The sequence below is a fragment of the Pelobates fuscus genome, chromosome 12 (assembly GCF_036172605.1).
Source record: "Pelobates fuscus isolate aPelFus1 chromosome 12, aPelFus1.pri, whole genome shotgun sequence".
Lineage (NCBI taxonomy): Eukaryota > Metazoa > Chordata > Amphibia > Anura > Pelobatidae > Pelobates > Pelobates fuscus.
In genome coordinates this window covers 94,263,662-94,290,578 of record NC_086328.1, presented here as the reverse complement: position 1 = coordinate 94,290,578, position 26,917 = coordinate 94,263,662, and the positions used below count along the sequence as shown (strand labels likewise).

Genomic DNA, 26,917 nt, shown 5'->3' with positions numbered 1-26,917 from the left:
ATGTTGACGATTGGTGAGAATTCTGTACCTATAGGCACTTAATATATAAATCCAACTTTGATTTTCTTTGATTTAAAAGTTACCTTATTTTCAGCGCTGCGTGGGTCCACTGGTGCTGGCCCTGCCCCGATCCGCCTCCTTGCTGACATCATCAGAATTTAAGATTTCAGCCAATCTAGGGATTTCCCTAAAGAAAACATTGGATTGGCAGAAACGGGGTTGGGCCAATCAGCACCTCGTCATAGAGATGCATTGAAGGAATGGCTGCTAGAGATGTCCCTAGGGGGCAATGTAAACACTGTATTTTCTCTGAAAATGCATGCACCAGAACAAATATAATAAGCTTCATTGTTCTGGTGACTATAGTGTCCCTTTAAGTTTATTGGCAATCTTGCATAATTGTTTAAATAAATATTCTACAAATGTTAGTCATGTCCCCCTCTTCGTTTATACCAGTATGTCTAAATTAACGGTAAAATGGCTTTCATTGTATAACATGACTGGTAATTAGTGATTGCCAAAAGTACTAACTCCTATAGAGATTAGTGGAAATTGCTAAAACATCTGGTTTCTATGCTAATGGAAAAACCTGCCATCTGTTGCCATCTGACTTAAAATTGCACATAGCTCATCCAGGTAAGAAGGAAAAAAACACTGCAAACTTACAGTACACATCCTTTTATTTAAAAAAAACATCTTTAAGTATATTTAAGCACTAAATACTTTAATAGATAAGGCGCATGTAGTTTTCAATAAATAATTGTGAAATTTGTCAAGTCTGGTATTCGAGAACACCGAGATCAACATGCTCATATGATCATGGCTGGTGCAAGGATTGCTGCAGCCCTAAGCAAAAATAATTTGCTGCTCCATTCGCTCCACCCACTCATACAGACTGACACACACACACACACACACTGACCCATGTAAACTGGCACCCACACCGCCTTTACCTCCTTATGGTTGCGCCAGGCCGCCAGCCCTGATTACCTGATTAAGTGTGCATGCCCCGTTCGACCTCTTTATATTGTCCTGGTGCAGTTCCTGGTGGAAATTAATTGAAAAATGAGTCTTTCTTCATGTGTCATGTATGTAACTGTAAAGGTCAAATGGTGGTCGGTATCAGTAGAGACAGATGTAAATTCTTTGCAGATGTTAAATGCAAGTGTCGCCCATCCCAACAGCTAGTAAATGTTTGTAGTTAAGTATTTTTAACTGCAAGCATTTACCAGCTGTTGGCATTTTAAGTCCTTAGCAGCTACCTTTTCACATCAATTTTGCAATGTGGTTTGGGTATAATTTCTTCATTTGAACTATAAAGTACGTGAACACCACTTGCATGCATAAGATGATTAGTGATATGAATAAAGCAACATTTTAGTCCAAGCTTTTTATTTTTATTATACATAATATTCCACAGCTCTTTGCAATTTTACAAAAATGATAAAACATTATTTTTGATGTAGATCCTGTTCATATGAGCATACAACCGAGAAGAGGAGCACGTCTTTCTCAACATTTTTATAAGCGCGTACAAAGAAAGCAGTTCTTGCCTTTACAGAAAGACAATAAGACAGTAAGTGCCAGCTGGATTATATTCATATAATGTCTGTCTGTTTATATTCTGCTTGTACGAGATATACATGTATATATTATTATTGTTGTTTGTCAGAGACAAGTTGCCCTTTGGGATTATTCACTAAAGGGTATGTTTACCCATGCGCAGTCTTCTGCAGGCTTGATCCTTCAGTCTATATGGTTCTGTGCAAACTGTCTCCTAATTGGCTGGAATCTAGCATGGTATCTCTGCTAAAATGGAATTACAGAATAGTTTGGGGTTATTGTTTTTATTATTGATTATGCTATTCTTGCTTCTGTAGGTTGATGCAGCCATGCATAAGAACAGCCGGCAGACACAAGCAAAGTCAGATGTTGTGCCAGTGGAGCAGGAAACCAGCAGATTGTACGCACTGGGGTTAAGTTACATACCTACCAAAATTAGGTTGTTTTTTTTTAATTGAGAAGGTGGGTAGGCAGGCAAATGGTGGCATGCCAGTAACACAAGTTATGTCACTGGCTATGCCAAAACGGATGGGTTCGCCAAAAACGGGGCCTGACTACTCACAAAAATGAGATTGTTAGCCTGGCATGAATGCATACCATGTAGGTTGACAGTCACTGACCAATCCTGTTCAAGGCAACATATGCATAGAGCGCTTTTGGCACACTATGCCCATGGACTGAATGCCCTACCAGCACTATGCATAGTGCAAGCACATCTGGTGATGAACTTGCTCTCTGTTGATTTGGGATATTTTCCCGGTGTCCCCAGATGTGGTACGCTAGGCTACAAACAAGAGACAACAGGGCAGGACCATAATTTAGGATGTTCCGCCAAACAGGATCAGGTGGGAGGTGTGAAATTGTGGTGGGCCCTAAAGATGATAGAGCATTGTACAGAACATTGGTGAGACCTCACTTGGAGTATTGTATGCAGTACTGGAGACCGTATCTCCAGAAGGATATTAATACTCTAGAGAGAGTTCAGAGAAGGGCTACTAAGCTGGTTCATGGATTGCAGGATAAATCTTACCAGGAAAGGTTAGATACAAGTTGCCCTTAACATGTATAGCTTGGAGGAAAGATGAGAGAGGGGTGATAGGATAGAAACATTTAAATACATAAAAGGAATGAACACAGTAAAGGAGGAGACTATATTTAATAGCAGAAAAACTACAACAAGAGGACATAGTCTTAAATTAGAGGGGCAAAGGTATAAATAATATCAGGAAGTATTACTTTACTGAGAGGGTATTGGATGCATGGAATAGCCTTCCAGCTGAAGTGGTAGAGGTTAACACATTGAGGGAGTTTAAGCATGCGTGGGATAAGCATAAGGCTATACTAGACTTAAGATAAGGCCAGGGACTAATTAAAAGTATTTCAAAATCTTTTATTGGGAAGACTAGATGGGCCGAATGGTTCTTATCTGCCGTCACATAATATGTTTCTTTGTTTCTCTGAACTACCTTTTCATTACAGTGCCCCTTGTCCACTGAAAATCATTGAAGTTAATGCCTTAGGTCACTTCATCCGGATATTCAACTCTTCTCACCATCACCTCGTTGACTTAAGTGGTTACATCCTCTGGCAATTGGAGGGAAACTACCCAGTTACCATGTACCGGTTCCCACAAAATATATTTTTGCCAGCTTTACGGCATATTACGGTAAGTGGGATTGACTGCTATTAGTCAAGTAACCATTGGTTAGCTGTTTATATTGGTTCCAGAGCAAAATTAACCATTAGGTGACCTTGTGTGTCCGTCTAGGGCACATGTGTTGAATAAGGGCCCTGGAAACCATGAATTTGTTTTGCCCCATTTAATGTCCATTTGTGAAGAATTAAGGGGGCCCCAAACTTGTAGCCTGCCTAGTGCCATTTGGGGTCCTAATCCTCCTCTGATTGGCTGCCTTAAGATTGGTTGACCATTTTGGCAAATGATATTCAGAAACATTCCGGTGGACAAGGTTACCTATCTTATACGGTTGCCATATCCACCATGTTTCTTTTTTTTTTTTTTTTTTTGTAAATATGTGTTTATTGAAGTGTTATGTTCAATTAGTCAACTTTGAGTAAACATTAATTGGGACACGCAGGTCCCGGCGTTCAGTACATCAACGGTAACATGCAAAAACTGTAAGTTATCATTTCAATTGAAGCGACACGCAGGTCACCTCTGAACATGAGCATATCATCATTAACTGCCAACATGTTAACATTCTGTTTTCTGTTTTCCTCCCCCCCATACCTCCCCCCCCCTGCCGACCCCCCCCCCACCCCCCGACCCCCGTGTGCGGCCACTCAGATCTCGAGGAGAACCATTGGAAGTGTCAAGTGGGGCAATTGAGCGTAGTATCCATAGCTTTTCATAAAGAGACGTGTCGAGAGATACATGCTCTAGGTGTCTGTTTAGCGACCTATCCAACCATAACATACACAAGGGTCTAGTGATGTTAGGTGTAAGACGTGGTTCGGAGCTCGGAGAGTGGGTCTAGCACTTTGAGTATGGGCCTATATATCCCTACTTGAGCTTGGGTGGGTAGGTTTCAGGTTGCAGTTGTGGTGGGAATGGCAGTACAGGACACAGTTTACTACTAGGCTGGGTCAGGGGTTAGCTGTCACGGTCTTATTACCATGTGTTCTCTGGGGTGCATGAGGCATCCGCCCCCCCTCCCCCCTCCCCGTTAGCCGTCGGTGGGTATTATGTGGTTCCTTGAGGTATTTCTGCGTTTGGGAGTTGATATGACTCACCAGTGGTGTGTCCATGTGTTCTGCTGGTACCAGGGTGTCCAGTGCATGGAACGGGGCTAGGGTAGCGTCCGTGGTTCCCTTGTTCCCCTATTTGTTCCCGCCGTCTAAGTGGTAGCTGTCGGGTCATGCGTTCACTGTGGTCCATAGCCAGTATGTTCCCGCTGTCCATCTGTCTGCTAAGGTACCCAGTGTCTGGGGAGTCATCTCTGGGCCAGTCTTGCTTCAGGTGTATGTGTGGGTGCCTATTTAGGTGGTCATAGGTGCTGGTATGTGCGTGTGGTGGTAGGTGTGGTGTGCGTCCCATATGTATCTCTCCTCGTCTCTCCATCCGCCCGCCCTCCCCCATGCGGCTCAGTGTGGTGTCAGTCTCTCTTGTGTTGCATCGGTTGCCAGTGTGTGTGTATTCTACGTTATAAGATAATAGCTATCTCCCTACGCGCGTTGCATGCAAGTCTGGTTACTCTGTGCGCTGATAGCGTTCCCTCGACCCCATCCCTCAAATATCCACTCCCAACCGTGGTGAGGCCTCCGCTCCGGTCCCAACGGGGTCCCTGCCCACCTGTCCCCCGGCCCCTGGGCGAGGATATGGCAGATCAGTGGGGAGGTAGGGAAGTTGTATCAGGCAAGCCCGGGTCCCGTATTCCCACATCCCTCTCAGTCATCATCTGCGTTTTGCGAGCGGTAGAAGAACCAGGGTCCCCATTGATCCGCGTGCTTTTCTTGTTTGCCCAGCAGGTTGGCTATTATGGATTCAGCTTTTTGGATATCATCCACTTTACGTCTCCATTGTCCGATCGTCGGCGGGTGCGTCTTCTTCCAGAGCAGTGGTATCAGTGTCTTCGCCGCGTTCAAGAGGTGTCGAAGGATCGACTTTTTATATACTGAGAGCGATTTATCCGTGTGGTGCAGTAAGGCTAGGTCTGCCGTCAGGTTCGGAGGTTCGCCTAGTATCTTTCGTATTTCGTCTCCAACATTCACCCAGTATGGCTTAATACCGTCGCATTCCCACCAGATATGTTGGAGGGTCCCGGTCTCAGTCTCGCATCTCCAGCATGTGTTTGGAATTTCCGGGCTGATTCGGTGTAGCAGAGATGGGGTGCGGTACCAGTGGGATAGGAACTTGTAGTTCGTAGTTCGTCTCCTGGTATTGTGAGCTAGAAGAGCTCTTATGTTGCAGCAATAGTACTTGCTCCCATTGACTTTCTGTGTATTCTTTGTCCAGTGCGTCTTCCCAGCGCCCCTTGAAGGTATCTTTCCTCTCCCTCTCACCTGTCGCCAGTCGCTGGTACATTATGGAGACTGTACCCTCCGCCTCGGGTGTCTGGAAGCATAATTGTTCAAACCACGTTAAGTCTCTGTGCAGTCTATTTCTATGCGGCAAGTTGTAATAGAAGTGTTTGAGTTGGGCATAATGAAATTGGTGCATCAACGTGGGTCTCTCTATTTCCGATATGTCCTGTAGCGTCTTCATCCCCCTGTCTGTGACCGCCATATGTAGTGGTATGAACCCGTCTTGGTTTGGTAGCGGCCATGCTGGAGGCGGTATTCCATCGCCTATGTAAGTGTTATGAGCAATGGGGATCAGGGGGCTCGGGGTAGGTGAGATATAGGAAGTTTGTCTCAGTCGGGTCCATGTCTTAAGGGTCTGGGTGATTGGCGAGTCCTCCCCGAGGTCCTTCTTGGCGTCTGCTTCCTTGTACCATAGGAAGAGGTGTAGGTGGTTGTTCGCTAATTCCCGGCCTAAGGAGGTCCACCGTTTGTGAGGGGACGCCAAGTGCAAGTCTCTGATGCGTTGTAGAACCGTGGCTTGGTAGTACTTGTGGAGGTTAGGCAGGGCCAGTCCTCCCCACGGTTTGGGAAGGCAGAGTGTGTCATGTTTGATCCTGGCTCTTTCTCCCTTCCATATATATCTGAGGAACGCTGAGCGGAGGGTTTTAAAGAATGTCGGTGGGATTGTGCGAGGTATGGTGTGGAACTTGTATAATATCCTTGGTAGGATGTTCATTTTAATGACTGCTATACGACCTTGCCAGGAGATGTGGTTGAAGTTCCATCTCTTAAGGTCGTCAAGGATGTCTGTCAGGAGGGGTGTGTAGTTCTGCGCGTATATATCCCTAGCTTCAGGTGTGACCCGGAGCCCGAGATATGTCATGTATTCCGTGCACCAGTGGAACGGAAACTGGTGTTGCAGGGTGGCGCATTCCTCTCCCCTGACCGTCACATTCAAGACCTCGCATTTAGGCAGGTTGAGCTTAAGCCCCGATAGTGTTCCATATATCCGGAATTCGCTCATGAGTAGTGGAAGCGACTCAAGGGGTTCGGCTAAGAAGAACAGCATATCATCCGCGTAGGCGGCTACTTTGTGTTCCTGTGTCTTATGTGTAAGGCCCAGGATCCGGGGGTTGTTGCGGATTTTGTCAAGGAACGGTTCCAGGGTGAGCGCGAACAAAAGTGGCGAGAGTGGGCACCCTTGCCTGGTTCCGTTTCGAATCTCGAAACTGTCCGTGAGGGCTCCATTCACCCTGACTCTGGCATTAGGTTGATGGTACAGCGTCTGGATCCAGGTCATCATTCCCTCTCCGACACCGACCCTCCTCAGTGTCTCCATCATGAAGTGCCAGTTCACCCTGTCGAATGCTTTTTCCGCATCCGTGGATAGTAATAGTAGCTTCTTCTGCAGGTGTTTCGCCAGGTGTTGTAGCATGAAGAGCCGGAGCGTACTATCTCTGGCTTCCCTGCCCGGGATGAAGCCTGTCTGATTAGGGTGGACCAGTCTAGGCATGAAGGCCTGCAGACGGAGGGAGAGTATCTTCGAGAAGAGTTTTATGTCGGTGTTGATGAGGGAGATTGGGCGGTAGTTACCCACCTGTTCCGTGTTCTTCCCCGGTTTAGGTATCACTGTGATCGTCGCCGCCAGGGATTCCCTATGAAAGGAAGCTCCATCACGTAGGTTGTTAAGGGCCTTCACTAATCTCGGTATTAGGTCATCGCTAAATTTTCTGTAGTATTCCACCGGGAACCCGTCCGGGCCCGGCGTCTTACCGTTTTTTGCCGATTTTAGGGCCAGCTTAAGTTCCCCTTCGGTGATAGGCGCTTCAAGTCCATCCGCTTCTTCCGGGGTGAGGGCGTCTGGGTCGAACCCTTGTAGGTAGCTGGTGGTTTCAATTCTCTTCTGTGCGGTATTGGTGTCACCATCTGTTGCAGGGATGTTGTATAGTTGTGAGTAGTACACCCGGAATTCGTTAGCGATGTCATCTGGGAATTGTGTAAGCTTGCCCTGTCTAGTGCGCAGGGTGTGTACTTGCGCCTGTTTCTGCGGTCCCCTGAGCATTTGGGCGAGAAGTTTGCCCCCCTTGTTAGCGTGTGTGTAAAAGAATGCCTTTGAGCGTTGCACCTGTCTCATGTGGTTACGTTCCAGGATGTCTGTGAGTTGTTTCCTTTTCAGGGTCAGCTCACGGTAAGTTGGGTCGTGTTGGGTTCTTTTATGTATCTGTTCCAGATCCGCTATCTGTTTGGTGAGGTCTTTAATCTGTGCGCCTGCCTCCCTCTTTTTTTGTGTGGCCATTCTGATGAGGTGGCCCCTCAGAACACTTTTGTGCGCCTCCCAGATGGTCATGTCTGAGACGTCTTCTGTGGAGTTCTCCTCGAAGTATCGACGAATGTGATCCGCAATCAATGTTCTCGACGGTACATCTTGGAGTAAGGCGTCATTGAGTCTCCAAGTCATCCTAGCCGGCCGATAAAGTGGTGATTCCAGTTCCACCCTCACTTCACTGTGGTCCGACCAGGGAGTCGAGTGGATGTCAGCCTTTCGGAGGAATGTGAGTCCTTCCTGCTGTATGCATAAGTAGTCAATCCGGGAATACCTATGGTGTAGCGTGGAGTAATAGGTGTAGTCCCGGTCCGTAGGATGGAGCGCCCTCCACGCGTCTGTCAGGCGAAGTGTTCTGCGGGATCGTCGAATAGTTTGCAGGGCTGAGTCAGGGACACAACTCCGTCCCATGGATGTATCGACCAGAGGATCTAGTGGGACGTTTAGATCGCCTCCCATTATCAGCACTCCTTCTGTGAAGTTGGCTAACTTTCTCAGTGTCCTGCGGAGGAAGCTGGCTTGTCCCGAGTTCGGGGTGTATATGTTTGCTACTGTATACATCCTTCCCGCCAGGATTCCTCTAACGAAGATGTATCTGCCATCACCGTCCGACAGATGGTCTGTGGGCACGAACTGGAGGTTAGCTGCGATCAGGATAGCTGTCCCCGTTTTTCGCATTGTGGGGTGATTGCTATAGAAGTTTAGTGGGTAGTGTCGGTTTTTGAGTAACGAGTTTGCCTCCACTCTCAGGTGAGTCTCCTGCAGGAGAGCAAACGAAACGTGTTGTCTCTTGAGGGTTCTCAAGAGGTGTGATCTCTTTTCAGGGGTGTTGAGGCCCCTGCAGTTCTGCGTCGTAATGATCAGGGGTGACGGAGAGTAGGCCATTGTCGCGTCCCACTCATTGGTCAGCTGTAAGCGGCCTACTCCGTATCTCCAGCCAGGGGTCTCCACCTCTTGTGTGCGGGAACGGGGCCGGGGCCTGCCGGATCAATCGCCGTAGGGCGGCGGGGAGAAAGAGCGGGAGCAAGGGAAAGGAGGAAGAGCACAGAGGGGAGAGAGAGAGGCAGGAGGGGGGGGGGGGGGGCGGGGGGCCAGGTGAGCACCCCCGGGGCGTTCAGCGATGAGTTAGAGCGCTGTGGGTATGAAGTCCCTCGTGACACAGCGTCACAGTCGTAAGACGTCTGCGGGGCGTGTCTCCGTAGGCGCTTGTGTGCCTACTTGTGTTTGGTTGTCCCCTGGAGTGTGGGTGATTAGTCGTGTGTGGTGGTGGGAGTGTGTGCGCGGCAGTTATGTAGGGTGTGTCTGTGTGTGTGTGTATACCAACTTATGTAGTAGGTGTTGGTGTACCCTTCTGTATAGGATGTGGTCCCGTGTAACTGGGTGGGTGTCCAGAGCCGTACCACTACACGGTATATACCGGAGTAGCCGCGGCTGTGGCCCCCTCAGTGGTTCTGGTTTACACGGGCTTGGTTCCGGTCGTGGCCTATGCCAAGTCGAAGTGATGTGCGGGTGTGTCTGGAAGTCTCAGGTGGATTACCTGTCCCGCTGAAAATATAGCGTCTCGTGTGCACTTTGTTGCTGGTGTTACTAGCGGTTACTCTCCCTTCGGGTCTGAGTCAGCACTATCTAAAATTGCGTTAGTAGAGTCTCCCCCGTCTGGTGGTCCAGGCTCTGCAGAGTCCCATAACCAGTCAGCTCTCAGGTGGCATCGGGCGAGTCAGAGTCAGTTAGGTTAGATTAGGTTAAGCGCAGGTCGTTACAGTTCGTCGCCGTCATGGTGGTGGGAGCGTGCCATCTAGGCGTCGGTCAGTGACAGTGGGCGTGATTCCTGGGTGCCTGTCTCTGCAGTGCGAGTGCGGTCTAGAGTGTGGGATAGTCCGCGTTAAGAGTGGGGTTGGCTGAGGCATCTAAGATAAGTCTGGGATGTGTGTCCGGGGTTTCACTGGGTATAAACACTTCATATATGGTACCTGTCTTATCCAGTGACCTTGTGACCTTCCTGTGCTAAGTACAGTGCTCAGTGGGCCCCGTGTCATACATCCATCTTTCCCACCATTATACATTTTCATCCTCCCCCACCCTCGCCCACCCGCCACAAGCATTTTTCCCTTCCAACATTCAACATTACCCTGATCCCCCTCCCCCACATTCTCAGTCCTCCAGTAGAGCCTGGAGTAGCATCAGGCTGTACCCCTAGTTTGGCGGTGATCCGGGTGCAGCGGCACTACAGTATTAAGCGGCAAGGTCCCATTTCCCAACTTTCTCCCCCCCTCCCAAGGAGCGTCTAGGATCCCACCCCTTCCATTCAATAGTGCCAAGCTGTCAATGTCTCGGTGGTGCGTAAGTGCCCCTGACCACTTCAGGTGGGGGAGATGTCGTCTGGTGGGTGGCAACAGTCCGCAGGGAGTCAGTCCATGCCAACACCTCTAGCGTGTGTTTTAGGCGAGTAAAGTCAATAATCCCGGGTCAAAGTCAATACGTGTCAGGATAATAATATGAATGTACTTAGCTGTTATGATCTCAGTCGCAAGGATGCCTCGATCCTACCAGCCGGGGGAGACGCCAGGTCGTCCGCCTCAGTGCCAAATCGTTAGTCAGCCTGCTGGGCCGGGTTGCGTGGCCGGTGCGCCGGCGGTCTGTGCAGCGATTCTTCTCTGCGGCGTCGTGCAAGTCTTTGTGCCATCGGGCCAGGGCGTGGTTCTGTCGGCCTCAGGATCCAGTCTTCAACCTCCGTGGGCGGCAGGCCTAGTCGCCTCAGGAATATCGGCACTTCTTCAGGCCACCGAATCGGGATCCATTCGTTATCTTGGCGGGCCAGTAAGCTAAAGGGGAAGCCCCACTTATAGGGGATGTTGCGGCTCCTCAGAAGTTGGGTTACCGGCCGGAGTGCCCTGCGGGCCTCAAGAGTGAGGGGTGACAGGTCCTGGTAGAGGGCCACTTCTGAGCCTTGAAACGGCCAGGACTGTTTGGAGCGGGCCTTGGACATTATCAGTTCTTTTAGTTTAAATTCTCGCAAGCAACAAATAATGTCTCTAGGAGAATTGTCAATGTTTCTCGGTCTTGTGGCCCTGTGAGCTCTGTCGAAGTGGATATGTTGCGGTGCATCCGGGCCTAATATACCTTTGAAGAGGGCAGTAAGTACAGCCTCTACGTCTTCTTCTCCGTTGGATTCAGGGAGGTTGCAAACTCTTATATTAGATCTGCGCCCTCTGTTATCCAGATCTTCAGCTTGTCTTCTAAGGTGCAGAAGGATAGTCCCCTGTCGGGTAATTGCTAGGTTATTAGCTTCTATGCGGCTAGACATTGCCTGTTCTGAGGCCTCCAGGGTCTGAATGCGGCTACCTTGTGCTGCCAGTTCACTTCCCAAGATGGCGACCTCCGCTCTAATTGCCTCATGGAGCATGTCTGAGGTACTTTTGAGGTCGTCCTTCATGGTTGCAGTAAGGGCCCTGATATCTGCTCTTATGTCCGCTAGGGATAGAGCATGGGGTTCCGTCTCCGGCGATGAGTACTGGCCGTCGGCCATCTTGGGGCCTTGTGCGCCGCATGGCTGGCTGCTCGGTGTTTGCAGGTAGCCGTCCAGGGAGCCGGCGTGCGGGCTGTTCAGCGGTCTCCTGGGGGTCTGGTGGGTATCTGCCCGTTTGGTGCGCCCCATCGGGAGAGTATTGCTGCGTTTAGTGCTGCTTACAATGCTGCGCGGGTCGGAGCTCCGAAGTTAAGCGGCCATCTCCGACGGCTTCCAGGCCACGCCCCCCATATCCACCATGTTTCCATGGACAAGCAATTTTGTCATGTTGATTGGCAGCACATGAAAATGCTGCCCTGTAATATGTAGAATGTATATGCTTCAGGATTCCTAATTAAAGTATAACCTGATTTACCACCTGCGGCATTTGAATTTTACATTCTACAAGGCAGCATTTTTCAATGTTACCCATCAATTTGCATAACGAAATGTCTGGAAAACATGATGTATATAGCAACCCTATGAGATAGGTAACCTTTATGATGAAATAACCCTACGGCTATATTTAAAATGCATCCCTTGTATTTCTAGCACATATGTTTATGATTGAGTAGTTTAAACTCAATATAAAATACATCAAATCAAATAAAAGTAATTTTATTAACTAATCCCTAGGTTTGGGCATCGGCAGCGAATATTTCCCACAATCCTCCTACTGACCTGATATGGAAGGGAAGGATCTATTTCAGAAGCAATCCACAATGCATCACAGTTCTATCACGGGCCAGTGGTCAGGTAAAGTCTACATCAGGCCTCTCAAACTTGATAGAAACATGAGGGTGTGAGGGATATTAACGTTGAGTGTCAGTGATAGTGGCATAGGGGTGTTAGGGATATTGGCACTGAGTGTCAGTGATAATGGCATAGGGCTGTTAGGGATATTGGCATTGAGCGTCAGTGATAGTGGCATAGGGGTGTTAGGGATATTGGCATATGATGTCAGTGATAGTGGCATAGGGGTGTTAGGGATATTGGCACTTGGTATCAGTGATAGTGGCATAGGGGTGTTAGGGATATTGGCATTGAGTGTCAGTGATAGTGGCATAGGGGTGTTAGGGATATTGGCATTGAGTGTCAGTGATAGTGACATGGGCTTTTATTGATAATGAGATTAAGAGTTAGTGATAGCAGAATTTGGGTGTTAGGGAAATGGGGTATTGGTTGTAGGAGCATTGGTTGTGTTATTAGTAGAAGCACACATGTTAAATTATTTTAAGTGTTAGAGATAGTGGACTGTTGGTGTTAGTGATAAAGGCATAGACTTTTAGAGATAGCATGAGCATCATAGACTGTTAGGAATAGTGGAATGCTATAGTGATAGTGACAAGGGGTGTTAGTGTGAAATGTGTTAAAGTAAGGGGTGATCAACAGAAAAAAAAAAAAATATATATATATATATGTATATATATATATATATATATAAGTAGAAATTGTAGCCGTATTAGTCCAGTGATGTAGATGTAAAAAACAGATAAAATTCGTATCTTGTAATACCTTTTTTATTGGACTAACAGAATTTTTTAGTGACAAGCTTTCAGGATAACCTCCCTTTCTCAAGTCTGAAGCATTTCTGAGCAAGACGACACATAGATTAGGGAAATGAAAGGACTCAGGAGCATATAATTTTGAGAACAGGGAAAGGAGTAAAACAATAACATTGGTCAATTTATTTCATTGTATACTTCGGTAGTAAATTCATTCTGAGCCCTGCTAGATTAAGTGCAAATTAGAAGGTAACAAAGTTATATAGACAATGAGACTTTGTTTGGAGAGCAGTGGCTTCAGATAGGTTTATCTTGATATTTTTCCGCCATCTGCTGGCCAATAGGAGGATTTCAGTGTCTAGTCTATTTGCAGTTTGTATTAGTCGGGAAACAATCCAGCACAGGTGTCAGTCCCTAATTGGCAACACATTATTATGGGGATAATGGAATAAAAAGATGGATAAAAATACATTAGAACAATATTTAAAAATAAAAAAAGGAAACTAACCTCCGAATCTTAGTTGTTTGCTGTAATTCTGCATATCCCAATTACTGGAACTGAGCAGACAATCCTGGTCTTTATTGTCAAAATGAGCTCTGTGAATAAATGGGTTATGCAGCCCGTAACTGCAGGATATGTAGTTTAGCACTCAGTGATAGTTTAATAAATAAAATAACGTTTGAATGGCAATGCAGCAAAGCTTGCATAATTATGCTGAGTAGCGTCATTTATGATTTTTTTTTGAGCATCAATCTACTTATGGCTGCACATGCATGCAGGTGCATCATTGATCCTCACATTGAAGCTGTGAGAGTGACGTGAGAGTTGTATGGTTTTAAAAGGTCTTCTACATATAATAAGAAATTCAAATACAATATCAAAGTAGGGCTGCACCACATTGAAACAATATAACAGTAAAAAGGTAAGTATAAATCAATATAGTCCCAGATTGAAAAAGTCTTGCATAAGGTACTTGGGTTCAATGTGGGTCTTTAAAACCAGAAGATGGTGGTCCTTATGCTTCTCAGATATCCGTATATACAGAAAAGGGCATCAAAAGATGGAGAAACTAATAGTGCAATATGTTTTGCTTAGTGTGAAAGATAAAATAATGAAGTTACACTCACATTTGATAGAGCTGAAGCCAGCTCTGGTGTGTATAGCATACAGCGATACAATCCCCACTTATAGGATATGATGTGAGTGTTCTTGAGGATAAAGGTATCAGGGACCCAGAAGACCGATAAAAAAGGCAACAATAGTGCTCTCAATAAAATATAAATAACCAGTAAGATATAATAAAAATTATACTATGATAAATTATACTATAATAAAATTAAACGTAGAACAGGCTAACTGCTCTATGACAACAGCATCGGTGGTATGATCCCCACCTGGGATTCTTTGGAGTAGAGAAGTTTCAAAAATAGTTGATGCCAGGTTGTATGTAGAAGGTCAAATAATAAAAGATAATGGTACAAGTAACAAGCGTAGTGACCAAAATCTATTTATTAATATTTAAAACAGTTAAATACATCCAAAAACGTTTCACCAATAGGCTTTTTCAATGGAGTAAAAACATGCAGCCTGGCTTCTTTGGGTTTATATAGGAATAAAATTAATTAAAATTGGCGCCAAAATTTCATCAACCAATCACAGATCAATATGGATATACATTTAAAAAAACTTTACAAGACCTATAAATTAATGAAGGCATAGCAATACAACATACAATACAGTTTGTATGTAAAACGAGTGTATTATAAGTCTATATCGGCAAAATTTGCTGAACCACGTGATACACGTCATCTCTCGTCATATGTTTTGGCCACTAAGCCTTATGGGGGCTGTAGTGCCGAAATAGGAGGAAACTAGGTAGTGGCTGTGATGGATATCTGTTCTTTTTATCTACTTTTTTATCTTTTTATGTAATAAGAAATAGAACATCCTCCTGTGATGTCAGGGTGGGGTAATGTTCACATAGTGAAACTGCTGCGGCTATAATGAATAGGATACAGTATATAGGAAGTAGAAGAGAGAGGGAGGGGTATAGTCTGCTGGTACACTTGTCATTGTTCTAGTACTTTATTCTTACCTAGATAACGGTTTCCTAAAACCCAAGCATAGCTTCACATAACTGTACCTGATCCATATAAATTACTCTATATCTCCAGCTTTATATAAACATAACATACAACCCTCCATTACGTCATAACAAATATTAATTTGCTGCTCCATGTAAATGCTCTTAAAAATACCATCTATTGAATCGAATTGAAAAAAAAAATACCACCTATTGTTATATATTTCTCTATATTAATGATATTCCTCGTTGTATTCATAATTACAGTTTAGGATAACTTGCCCTATTACACGATACAAGCAATCATTAAAATTACCTTAAAGCCAAACTTGTCTCAAACTATCACTTCTCTGTATAGCGTTGCTATGGCAACATTCTCGCGATCCGCGAAAGCGTTGCTATGGCAACCCACGGCAACGCTCTCGCGGATCGCGAGAACAGAGGACCCTGCTGCTGCTGGATGGGAAACTCGGGTAGATAGTCTTATTAGCGGCCGGTCCCTTTACACAAGACACAGGGCGGCATGCGAAAGTTTGCCCCGGGCACCCCCCTAGTGAGTGGTACCCGGGGCGGACCACCCCTGCGGCCCCGCCCTTAATACGCCACTGCCTCTATATACAGAGTAACATGGCTCCCTCTACATACAGAGTAATATGGCTTCCCTCTATATACCGTGTAAACATGGCTCCCTCTATATACAGAATAACATGGCTCCCTCTATATACAGTGTAACATGGCTCCCCTCTATATACAGTGTAACATGGCTCCCTCTATATACAGAGTAACATGGCTCCCTCTATATACAGTGTAAACATGGATCCTCTCTATATACAGAGTAACATGGCTTCCCTCTATATACCGTGTAAACATGGCTCCCTCTATATACAGAATAACATGGCTCCCTCTATATACAGAGTAACATGGCTCCCCTCTTTTTACAGTGTAAACATGGCTCTTCTCTATATACAGAGTAACATGGCTCCTCTTTATATACAGAGTAACATGGCTCCTCTTTATATACAGAGTAACATGGCTCCCTCTATATACAGTGTAAACATGGCTCCCTCTATATACAGAGTAACATGGCTCCTGAGCTGCGGGTGGGGGCCCTATAAAAGAATAATGGGGGGGACCTACTGTCCTCCCCCCCGCCCCCACCCCTGAGCGGCGGGTGGGGGTCCTAAGTTACAATAAGAGGGGGGGACCTACTGTCCTCCCCCCGGCCCCCACCCCTGAGCTGAGCTGAAATAAAAAACCTGAGCGCAAAAAAAATGATTAATCCATCTTCACCCATGGAGGGCTCCGCGCAGACTAGGGTATTAACATATACCCTATTGTTACAATTGTTACTTGAAAAGCATGAGGAATGCCGTTGGGGTACCACATGCTCATTTGTTATACCTCCATGCACTACAAAAAAAATTAAAAATAAAATGTATGCAGCTTCTAAATTAATCTAAAATGGATGCTGTCCACGAGGTGGGAGGGTCTGCTAGGGAGGGTGTGCTGCTGATTGGCTGGAATGTGTCTGCTGACTGTGAGGTACAGGGTCAAATTTTACTCAATGATGACGAATAGGGGGCAAACCGAACCGCGCATGTGTTCGTCCGCCGTGGTGAACGCGAACACGCTATGTTCGCCAGGAACTATTCGCCTGCGAACCGTTCGGTACATCACTACAGGAGACTATTAAGCAGAACATAAAATAAATAAATAAACAACAATCTATATAACTTACTGTATGTAGCCCCACTTTATACCTCATTCTGTTGCTCTATGTAACCATTCCCTAAAACTCATCCTATGACCTTGTACAATTATTCCTCTAGGCTTTGTTGTGACTGCACACTGTACCTTGACATGTTAGCTCATTATAATAAAGTTTACATAGAATTTACAATTCCCCTCTACATCCTCCCATGTAAACTCAATGTGGTAGTGAATACTAGTTATCTTTTTTCAGCCTGTGGCTTCATACACAGCAGCGGATGTATCCCCTCCAAGCACCCCAAGAAATCTTGTAACATCTACACGCCCAGAGAGCATACGAAGACACATAGCTGAAGCCTGTCCTTCTCACAATACTTCCTCAGAGAGTGCAGGTCCCAGGTAACATCTCACTATTAAAGCCGTGTGTTACTTCTAGGTGTTCTTAAAAAGTATCTTGATGGTCTGCTAAGTGTACAGTCTATTTTCTATAAACATGTTGACTATCTGAGTATCATGGTGAATGAAATTTACAAAAATCGACAGTGCCAAAGTTGACCATCGCTTAAAGATAAACATGGTTTGCATGTTTTATTCAATAAAACATTTTAAAAAAGGTTAAGTTTATTTATTTATTTATTTTCATTTTTTTAATTTTTTATTTTTGTTGTGCATGGTTTGACAAGATGATATACGTTGCCACAACAGCAAGCATAATCACAGCAATATCACAGGTTTCTACATATGTGGCAATGGAGTGTAAGCACATTTTTTAACATTTTTAAAACGTGGTAAGTCAGTCTAGTGATTCGACATACAAGTATCAGCATTAGGAGATATGTTCTTTAAGCATTATTATCAGTAGTGTATTTAAGCTATAAACAAGTTTGAACAGTTATATCCTTAAGATTACATAGCTATGTCTAGACGCTTTTTACTGTAGGTGTTTAGGCTAGGCATGGAAAACATAGGCTAACAACATACTATAGGTACATAAACATTCTGAGTGCAGGCTAGCACCGCCCATCCACTGAGTCGGTTTACGGTATAGTCACCCTGCTTCGGTCTATCAACAAGTTTTAATTCTAATGTGCAATTAGGTCGGTCATTACCCTGCCTAGCTGGCTGAAAGTGTGAACACGGTTCTTTGTAGGCATGGCATTAAATCAGCGACATATTGTCATCAACTAAACATGTAATGTATGCAAACCTAAGTGCTGAGTGTTTGCTTGCGAGCGTGGCCTGTGTCAGGGGATCGGCCGTCTCCCCCAAGTTGCAGACTCCGCACCGAAGTAGGCCTCGTGGCTGGTTCAGGCATGTTCAGGTGATTTAGACGCGGGTCAGGGATCATTGTGTGCCCCTTGTGGTCCTGTGTCGTTCTCTGGGCTCCATTTGGTGTTGGCACCAGTAGTTCGTGCAAGATTGGTGTTTTTGTGCCTTCTATTGCAGGAGCTCTCAGAAAGCACGACCGGCCATCTTGGCTGTCAGGCCCCGCCCCCAAGTTTAGTTTTTAAGATTTCCATACGACATGTCAGCCAAGCTGCCTTATTATTATTATTATTATTATTATTATTATTATTGGCATTTATATTGTGCAAACTAATTTCGCAGGGCTTTACAATATTAGAAAAAAGGGGGACATTTAACAATAAATGAGACAATTACAAAATGTTGCAGAAACAATAGGGTGATGAGGACCCTGCTCAAACGAGCCTTAGAATGTTATTGTTATTGTAGTGGCATGTTTTATTTATTATATATTCATTTGTAGTAAGTGCCATACAATACAACAGGTCTAGAAACATAGTTGGATTACCCATACAGTGACCTATGGCTGTTGCTTCTGGGCCAGCAGATAGACAGAGATCCAGTCACCATGATAATACCTGGTGCTATTCATTCTCCATGTTTGAAGGGGGGTGGGTGACCCAGATTGGAACCCTATCTAGGGCCCTGTGAGATTATGATCCTTTTCGAATTAGAAAAAAAAAGGTTTTGTATGGAAACCAATACATAAAATGTTAATAATAATATTAATTAATAAAATAACATACACATAGGTACAGAGTGAGGTTGAAGGGGATATTCTCATAAGATAACAGAATTGATGTAGAGTTAGAGTATTATAAAGAAGGTGAGGGGATTGTGTTGAAGAAGAATGTCGGGAAATATAAACTGATTTGATAAAGTGTTAGCATTGAGAATAGAACCCAGATTAAGCCACAAAGAGATTACGATATGAGAAAGTGAAATTGGAGCTTAGTCTCAAAATCATAGGCTGTGAATTACAGAAGAGACAGTTTGAACACACTTTCACTTGTGATGTGAGTGTTTGAATGGTTGCTTCTTGCACAGTAACAGGAAAAGCTAATGCATCCAATCTTTGCCCTAACATAGGACTTCCCTTACATCAGCAATTCCTGATCTTCACTGCAGGAGGTGGCAGTCCATGGCTTATAGATATGGTGCAAGGCAGAACGTCGTGTCAACAGCTCTCAGATCTTATCCAGGTACTAGGTTTATTATTGCAAAAGTACATTTTCTGTGTGATGCACTTAGTGAGAGATGCGTGATCTGTCCTAGCTTAAACTTTCTGCCCAACAAATAGTATTTGTGAGTTTCAACTGCCCACGTATTAGCTAGACACTATTATAACAAAAGTAAATTTTCTATGTGATGCACATTTTATTAAAGGTAACCTATATACCGAAAATAATGATCATCTTTTTCGAGACTATAAGTTCTTATATTGCTGTGATCTGTCCATCCTCTATGATGTTAAAAAAATCCAGTTAAATATATTTTACATAGCTCGTTACTAGCACGAGACACCTCTGCTACAGTCCCTCACTGCGCCTGCATCAGCAAGCCTCATAGAAAAGTATTGAGGAAGAAATATCCATGCGCAGCAAAACAGCACGTGTGCAGTATCTATGAGCACTTGATTGAGGAAGACAGCCACTAGAGCTGTGTTTAATCCTGCAATAAAAATATTGTCATCTAGACAAAATGGCAACTTTACCTTGCAAAGTTAAAATGACAAGTGCACTAGACCCAGGTCACTTCATTGAGTTGAAGTGGTCTGGGTGCATATAGTGTCCTTTTAAGCTGTTAAAGTACTGGGAGATAAATGCAACCTCACGCACTGTTTGTGTTCTCCCTCCCTGAATCCCTGACAGCAGTGGCATACACACGAACCATGGTGCCCCGGTGTGAAATTGATCCGTGGGCCCCCTCCATATTCCCGCCCCTGACAGACACACACACGCATACATAGACACAGACACATACATACAAACAGACAGGCACACATATATACATACAGACAGACACACACAGACACATACATACAGACCGACACACAGACACATACATACAGACAGGCACACATACATACAAACAGACACACACACACATACAGACAGACAGGCACACATACAGACAGACAGGCACACACACATACAGACACGCACACACACATACAGACACACACACACACAAGACACATACATAAAAAAAAAACAGACACACATACATACAAACAGACAAGCACACACACATACAGGCAGACATACACAGACAGGCAGACACACACACACACACACACACACACAATGTTTGTCACCCTCCTGTTTCCTATCTTTAATGTGCAGGAGGGTGACTTTCCCTGGGGTCCAGTGGTGGATCACTCTGACTCCCTCTACTTCCTCCCGCGCGTCTCTCAGTGTTAGCTGGGAGGAGCGGTCACTTCCTCCCAGCTTGTGATGTAATCACAGGGGGCCCGGTCACGCTGTTAAAGCACCAAGCTCTGACCGGGCCCCCTGACAATCCACATCCATCGTGTGGCCCTGACAGCATGGGCCACCCGATGGACCCCTTGTACGGCGGCCCCGGCGGTTTGCCGCCTGGGCCGGTGCCGCAGAAGATGATGGCGGTGGATACCCGGTCACAGGGGTCTGTAGGGCGGCCGGGCCCCCTGAAGTGGCGGGCCCGGTCGCAGCTGCGACCCCTGCGACCGTGTTGTGTACGCCGCTGCCTCACAGTGATATTGTAGATGGCATAAGATGGATCTGTTCCCTGGCTCGGTGATAATACCATGCTTTATTAACACTTCTCCCCGAAACTTTGCAGAAAACATCTTTTATTTTAGTCTAATGAAGTCTTTTACCTCCCTCATCTGGTGGGTAGTCAGGGTTTCTGATTTTCTGATATATTTACAGCGGGGTCCTGAGGGAGTTGTGATGCTTCTATTGTCACAAGCATTTCTCTTTCTTTCCATGGCTTATGTAGATTCACATGGTAGTCTTGTACCTCTTTTCGACTTCCCGGCTGTCTAACTTTTATAATTAATCTCACCCACTCTCTCAATGACTTCATATGGACCACGCCATCTTGCATGGAATTTGTTATCTACAGTAGGAACCAAAACTAGCACTCTGTCTCCTGGTTTAAAAAAGGCGGACCTCTCCAGCAAACCATCTGTTTGTGGGTTATATACTAAATTTTCCAACTGCTTTGTATGAGGGAGACTACATAATTATTTTGTAAGTCGGGACATAAATTGAGTTCCTGGATCTGTCAGTATTTCCTTGGGAATCCAAACCTGGCTGAATATTGACATTAGTTCCTAAGCTATAGCTTTTGCTAAAGTTGTATGCATAGGTATTGCCTCAGGGTAATGGATAGCATAGTGTCCAGTTACCAATACGTACTGGCGTCCTCTAGCCGATTTTACAAGAGATCCCACAAAGTCCATACCAATGTGTTCAAATGGAACTTCTATAATAGGTAAGTGCACTAAGGGACTACGGTATGCTGTTAACTGGCACTTAGGACTGGAGAAACAATAATTTGTAATTGACGCCATTACAATAAGGTGTCCCCTGACCTAGGTGTCCACCCAAAAATATAAACATGATTTAATAATGTGTGTCGATATGCCTGGGGCCCCAATAGTTGCTTAAAATACCATTTTTTTCAACTCTGTACAGTAAATCATTTTCCACTTCAAAATATGTATAAGTAATGGCTTTTTCGGGATTGACAGGATTCTCATTCCTCATGGAGATGTGGTTTCTAGCCCAAAATACAGTGGGATCCAACATCTGCGCAGGTCTGAAGTTACCCGGGTTAACCCCTTGGTCGGTCAGTTCTACATCAGATTCGGGGCTATTAGATGGACCTGCATCACTCTGTTCAGTATTACCACTAAATAGGGTTTCCATAGGGGTTGAATGCTTGTTGTTAACAGCCCATTCTCAGGTATTGGGCGGGGGAGAGGCACACAGAGGACTGGCGGTGGAGGGAAACCAGCACACAGAGGACCGAGGAGTGGCACACAGAGGTAAGGGAGGGTGAGGCACAGAGATGGCTGGGGCGAAAGAGTGGCAAACAGAGCTAAGAGGGAGGGGGGGGGACGGACGGAAGAAGCACACAGAGGGCTGAGATGGGGGAGCATGGCACACAGAGGACTGAGGGGGAGAGTGTGGCACATAGAGGACTAAAGGGGAAGAGCTGGGATAGCTAAAGGGTAGCCAACAGCTATTGTACAACTACACCTTCCAGCCATGTTAACAATGCTGTCCAGATACCTCAGCTGACTCTGCCACAAAACTACCGAACTATACTGTAACGGAACCGCTGCACCCCGACCGGGTACCTTCCGCTGACGGATGCTCCTAGTGCTTTCCAAGGACTCCCAGCACTTCACCAGACACCATAACCACTGTAGACTCCCACGAACCGCCGCAGCTTGGTTGGGGTCTCGCCACGCTACCCACTCTGGATACTCAAGACCAGTATCTAGCTTCCAGTAGATGGACCTCTCCGAATTCCAGAGGGCAGGCACAGGAACAGCTCTTAGCAGAGCTCAGCAATAAAACCCTGGGGAGTATAGTGATTATAGCAATCCCCAGAGTGTAGTTCTCCAATCCCCCAAACATGAGTCGAGACTTCAGGAAGGTACAAGAGGATCTGAGGTGCTAGCACACCCAGTCTGCTTTTATTTCCATCTTACACATAAAAGACCGCCCACAGGGGCGGAGTAAAACAGCCAATAGCATAACGGTTGCAACCCACAGGTTCCCTCCCCTCAGATAACCAGTTAACATAATTATTACAGCCAAGAAAACTACAGTTTTTATACATGTGCTATAACTTTAGAACCGTACATCCAATCTTCATAAAAACTACATGTTTAGAATCAGCATACTTAAAACATACCCCCTTCCAAAAATTAGACAAATCCCTCCAGTGGATCCAAAGTTAGGTGGAAGTCCTTTATGACCGACCGCAAGCACAATTTCCTGCCCAAAACAGTTCCATAGATTTGGGCTGTGCGGTCGGTCAATTCCATGCAGAAAAACGGCTAAGTCCCATTCGAACGGGCGTTCGAATATTCGAACGGGACTTAGTCTCTGAAGCTGAAAAACGAAGCGTAAAAGAAGGTAAGGGTCAGCGGTGTTCGGTAGAGTGTGTAGCCGATTTCAGTTCCATGGATTTGTCTACACACACCGCTGACCTCGTTCGACGGAACAAAGATGGCCGCCGCCACGTGTTCGTTTGTCGAATGGCGGCCACTTCGACTACTTCGGCACTTCGGCTGCATCCGAAGTGCCCATTTAAAGCTGCAGAATTGTTCCATATTATTTAAAGGTACAGTCTTATAAAATCCAATCTGCTAACCGAGTCTTTAGCAGGTAATACCTTCCAGGGGCCATAGTCTTAAAGGGTATTATTACCCAAAGTCTCAATATGTCCCAGACAGTTCTTAAAGGGCCAGCAGTCGCACAATAAAGTACAATATGCCCAAATGATGCACCTGAAGGGCCAAATCTCCCAGGGACCATAGTCAACAGGTAGGAGGCTGGCAATCAGGCTCCTCCAACAGCCATGGGTAAAGGGCAGCTGGTCACCAATAAACTCAGTGACGGAAGGCATTTCGTCACATATATCTAATCCTATACAAATTTCCAGTCATTTACATGATGTGCACATTTATCAGAAGTTTTCTTCCAGTGCAGAACCACCCAAATCAATGACTAAACATTATCAATGTTATTTAGTAAAGTGAGAATTCAAAGTGCATTCAAAAAGAATTCCAAATTTAAAGGAACACTATAGCGTTTGGAATACAAACATGTATTCCTAACAATACAGTGTTAAACTAACTATTTAACTCCTCCGCCCCACTCAGATCAATCTGAAAAGGTGCTAAACGTACCTTTTCTCCCACACTGCACCTGTCTTACTGTGGCTGTTCCCGGCTCCATAGCTGGGATATTCAATACATCTTCAACCATAGGAACGCATTTGGAGGCTACTGCGCATGTTCAGCGAAACACCACACCGCGTCAATCAGCATCTCCTTAAATAGATGGATTGAATCATTGCCTCTCTATAAGGAATGTTCTGATGTCTATAGCCTGTCTCTGCAAGCCTTTCAATGTAAACATTGCCCTTTAGAAAAAAGGCAGTGTTTACATTGCTGCCTTGTAACATCTCTAGTGGCTGTCATTCAGAAGGCCACTAGAGGTGCTTCCTAGTCCTGTGCTGCACAGTGTGCAGCACTTGTGTATAGTGTCTCCACGCTCTGCATGGAAATGCTAAAAGGAAGTGCTGCACACTGTGCAGCACTGGACTTTGAATCACCTCTAGTGGCCGCTTGAATGACAGCCACTAGATGTGTTACAAGGCAGCAAATTTGAAAACTATATAGATTCCCTAGTATGCATACATAAAATCAGCTGATTAAATTCTCATTTTTTTTCCAGACCAGATTGGCAACTAGGGACAATCTCAGATTAATTTGTAAGGCCTGCTTTATAGATTTAGATCACAAATTAACCAAATAAAACTAAACGTAAAACTCCTGCCAACTGATACATGTATAAAATATATTTTCTCAAGCCTTGAGACAGGTGGCACAATGATGAGTTGAAATAGGGCTCTGGACACATTACTGAGGCCAATTCAGCCATTAGCTGCTGGCTTGTTACAATAACAGGCAGATCAGTTTTAAACACAATACTTCAATTAATTGCTCCTCTGTGAAATGGATCTGGCTGGGTTACAACAATCTTATATCATTAGGACTATTTCTATAACAACAAAAAACACAAAAGCACCGTCTTCTCTGCTTCTTTTGTTACAGGCTATAAATTCCCCCAAAAATCAATAGGACAATTGAACTTGATTCTTTAGCCGTACAAATTATACATGATGGTATTTAATGTTAGGCTCGAAAATGTAAAAAGTTGTAAACTGTTGTTGAAAAAAATTTAAGAAAGGCTTTTCAAATGTGTTTTCCTTTTCTTATCTGTTAGAATGAGCAATTTATTGTTGGGCCAATAAGATACACATTGTTCAATATCCATTGACAAGGTAAAAATCTATTTCATATGTAGATATGATATGGTTTGTTTTTTTTATCCTCCCGTAGGCTCGACGCATAGACATTCATCATCAACTTCTATTATCGTTTACCCAGTAAGTAGTAACAATCAATGGTTTATGTATATCATATAGTCCAGTTGTTCCGTACTTGAGCACTAGATCCGATTCCAATGGAGGGCACATTCTTATTTCGACCTTTAATGGTATGCGATAAGAAACATTGATACGGGAGGTGAACATTTGGGGTGTTTTTCAGAAAAATGTCTTTTACTAGGGGCATTTTGTTAGAAAGAGATTAAGAAACCCATTGGATTATACAATGTTTACAATCAGTAATAGATATAAATTTAGACAATAATCTTGTTTAATCGACTGTTTCATTAGGATTAAATGTTTGGTTTATCAGAATAATATTTTTCTAGATCAACCTCCACAGAACACAGATGACTAAACATTATATATTTAATAATCAATCTTTTAAAAATTATATACAATCAACGTATTATACATATGTCCACTAAAAACCAACTGATTAAATTCTCTTTTTTTCCCCCCCAGACCAGATTGAACCAAAACAGCCCATTAGTACGACTTGTTACACAGTCGTCGGCTCGTTCCAAGCATGGCTTTAAGTTTCTCAGTCACATTCCTTTTACTTGTGACCTCTTGTGTTTGTAACCACATGGTGGCCTCTACTTCTCTCCTATAAATACATTCAAACTTCTCCCATTCATGTGAAATGACATACTATGCTCCTTCTCAGTCATAGATATCCAAGTGCACGCTGACAAGTAACTACATCAGCAACACTTTACTATCTTTGAACCTTCCACTAGATGTCACATCCAGACATGATGATCTTCTGCTTTTCATTTGAATAAACATGCCCTATCGAGCTAGGTTTATAACAATATGACAGCTTGTCCCTAGATATCTCAGCTTATTTCTCCTGTGTCATACCAGTTGATAAAAATGGGCCCCTTCCCAATGTGAAGGTAAAGTTGAGATGTGATTTGTATGTTATAAATGTGTTTACAAACGTCACACACTCACAGGTTGCCATTAGAGGCAATGTCTGCATGTACAATTCTGTACAATTCTCTGAGACTGGTCCGTTAAGCTGTGCAAGCCATACCGATGAAGGTTACAGGGATAAATTATGACTCCAACAACATCCATGTGTGAAACCTGTACATGATGTGCACCCCTTGAGTTGAACCTCTACTCAAGAATTCTGATAAGTCACATTTAACTAACTAACCCTGTAAGCAGGGGAGGGCTAGCAATTTTTGGGAGAACAAACAAAATGTGCAAATTGCCAGCCCTCCCCTGCTTTCAGGGTTAGTTAGTTAGTTAAATGTGACATAACAAAATGTATCTAGTTATTTTCCTGATGGTAGTATATACTGGTTTACGACAATCAATCCATCATTATTATATACCAAGTATATCAGAAAAGCAGATCCACAATAATGGCTTTCCAACATTCCTGGTGAGGTCCTGTCCCACAATATTGTTCCCTGGTGTCCCGCATCCGGACATCCGGAAACTGACTACAGGCAGTACAGTGCATGCACAGCATTACACTATTACCATGCAGACAGTGCTTCAGCACTTCAATGTTAGCATGTATGAAATTTTAAGTACACATCTTCTCACATTTTATGTTTTCCAGATACTGTTCGTGATTATGTTATTTATGCCATCCACTTCCTCATAATGAACAAACATCTGTGCCAAATACTCGTGAAATAAACTATTTCCAAGATTTTGTTTTTAATTTTTATTAAATCAATAAATTACAAAAATTTCAAGC

The 26,917-nt window shown here is 44.5% G+C and overlaps 1 protein-coding gene across 1 annotated transcript; it reads left to right on the top strand.

The window, feature by feature from the left end:
- On the top strand, window positions 1-26,482 carry LMNTD2 (lamin tail domain containing 2). The gene is made up of 9 exons (XM_063437499.1): window positions 1-13; window positions 1,467-1,576; window positions 1,881-1,963; window positions 3,043-3,229; window positions 12,048-12,167; window positions 16,964-17,109; window positions 19,105-19,217; window positions 25,148-25,194; window positions 25,660-26,482. Exons 1-9 carry the CDS (start codon window positions 1-3, stop codon window positions 25,777-25,779), a joined length of 939 nt encoding a protein of 312 aa, XP_063293569.1. The 3' UTR covers window positions 25,780-26,482.
- The last annotated feature ends 435 nt before the right edge of the window (window positions 26,483-26,917 follow it).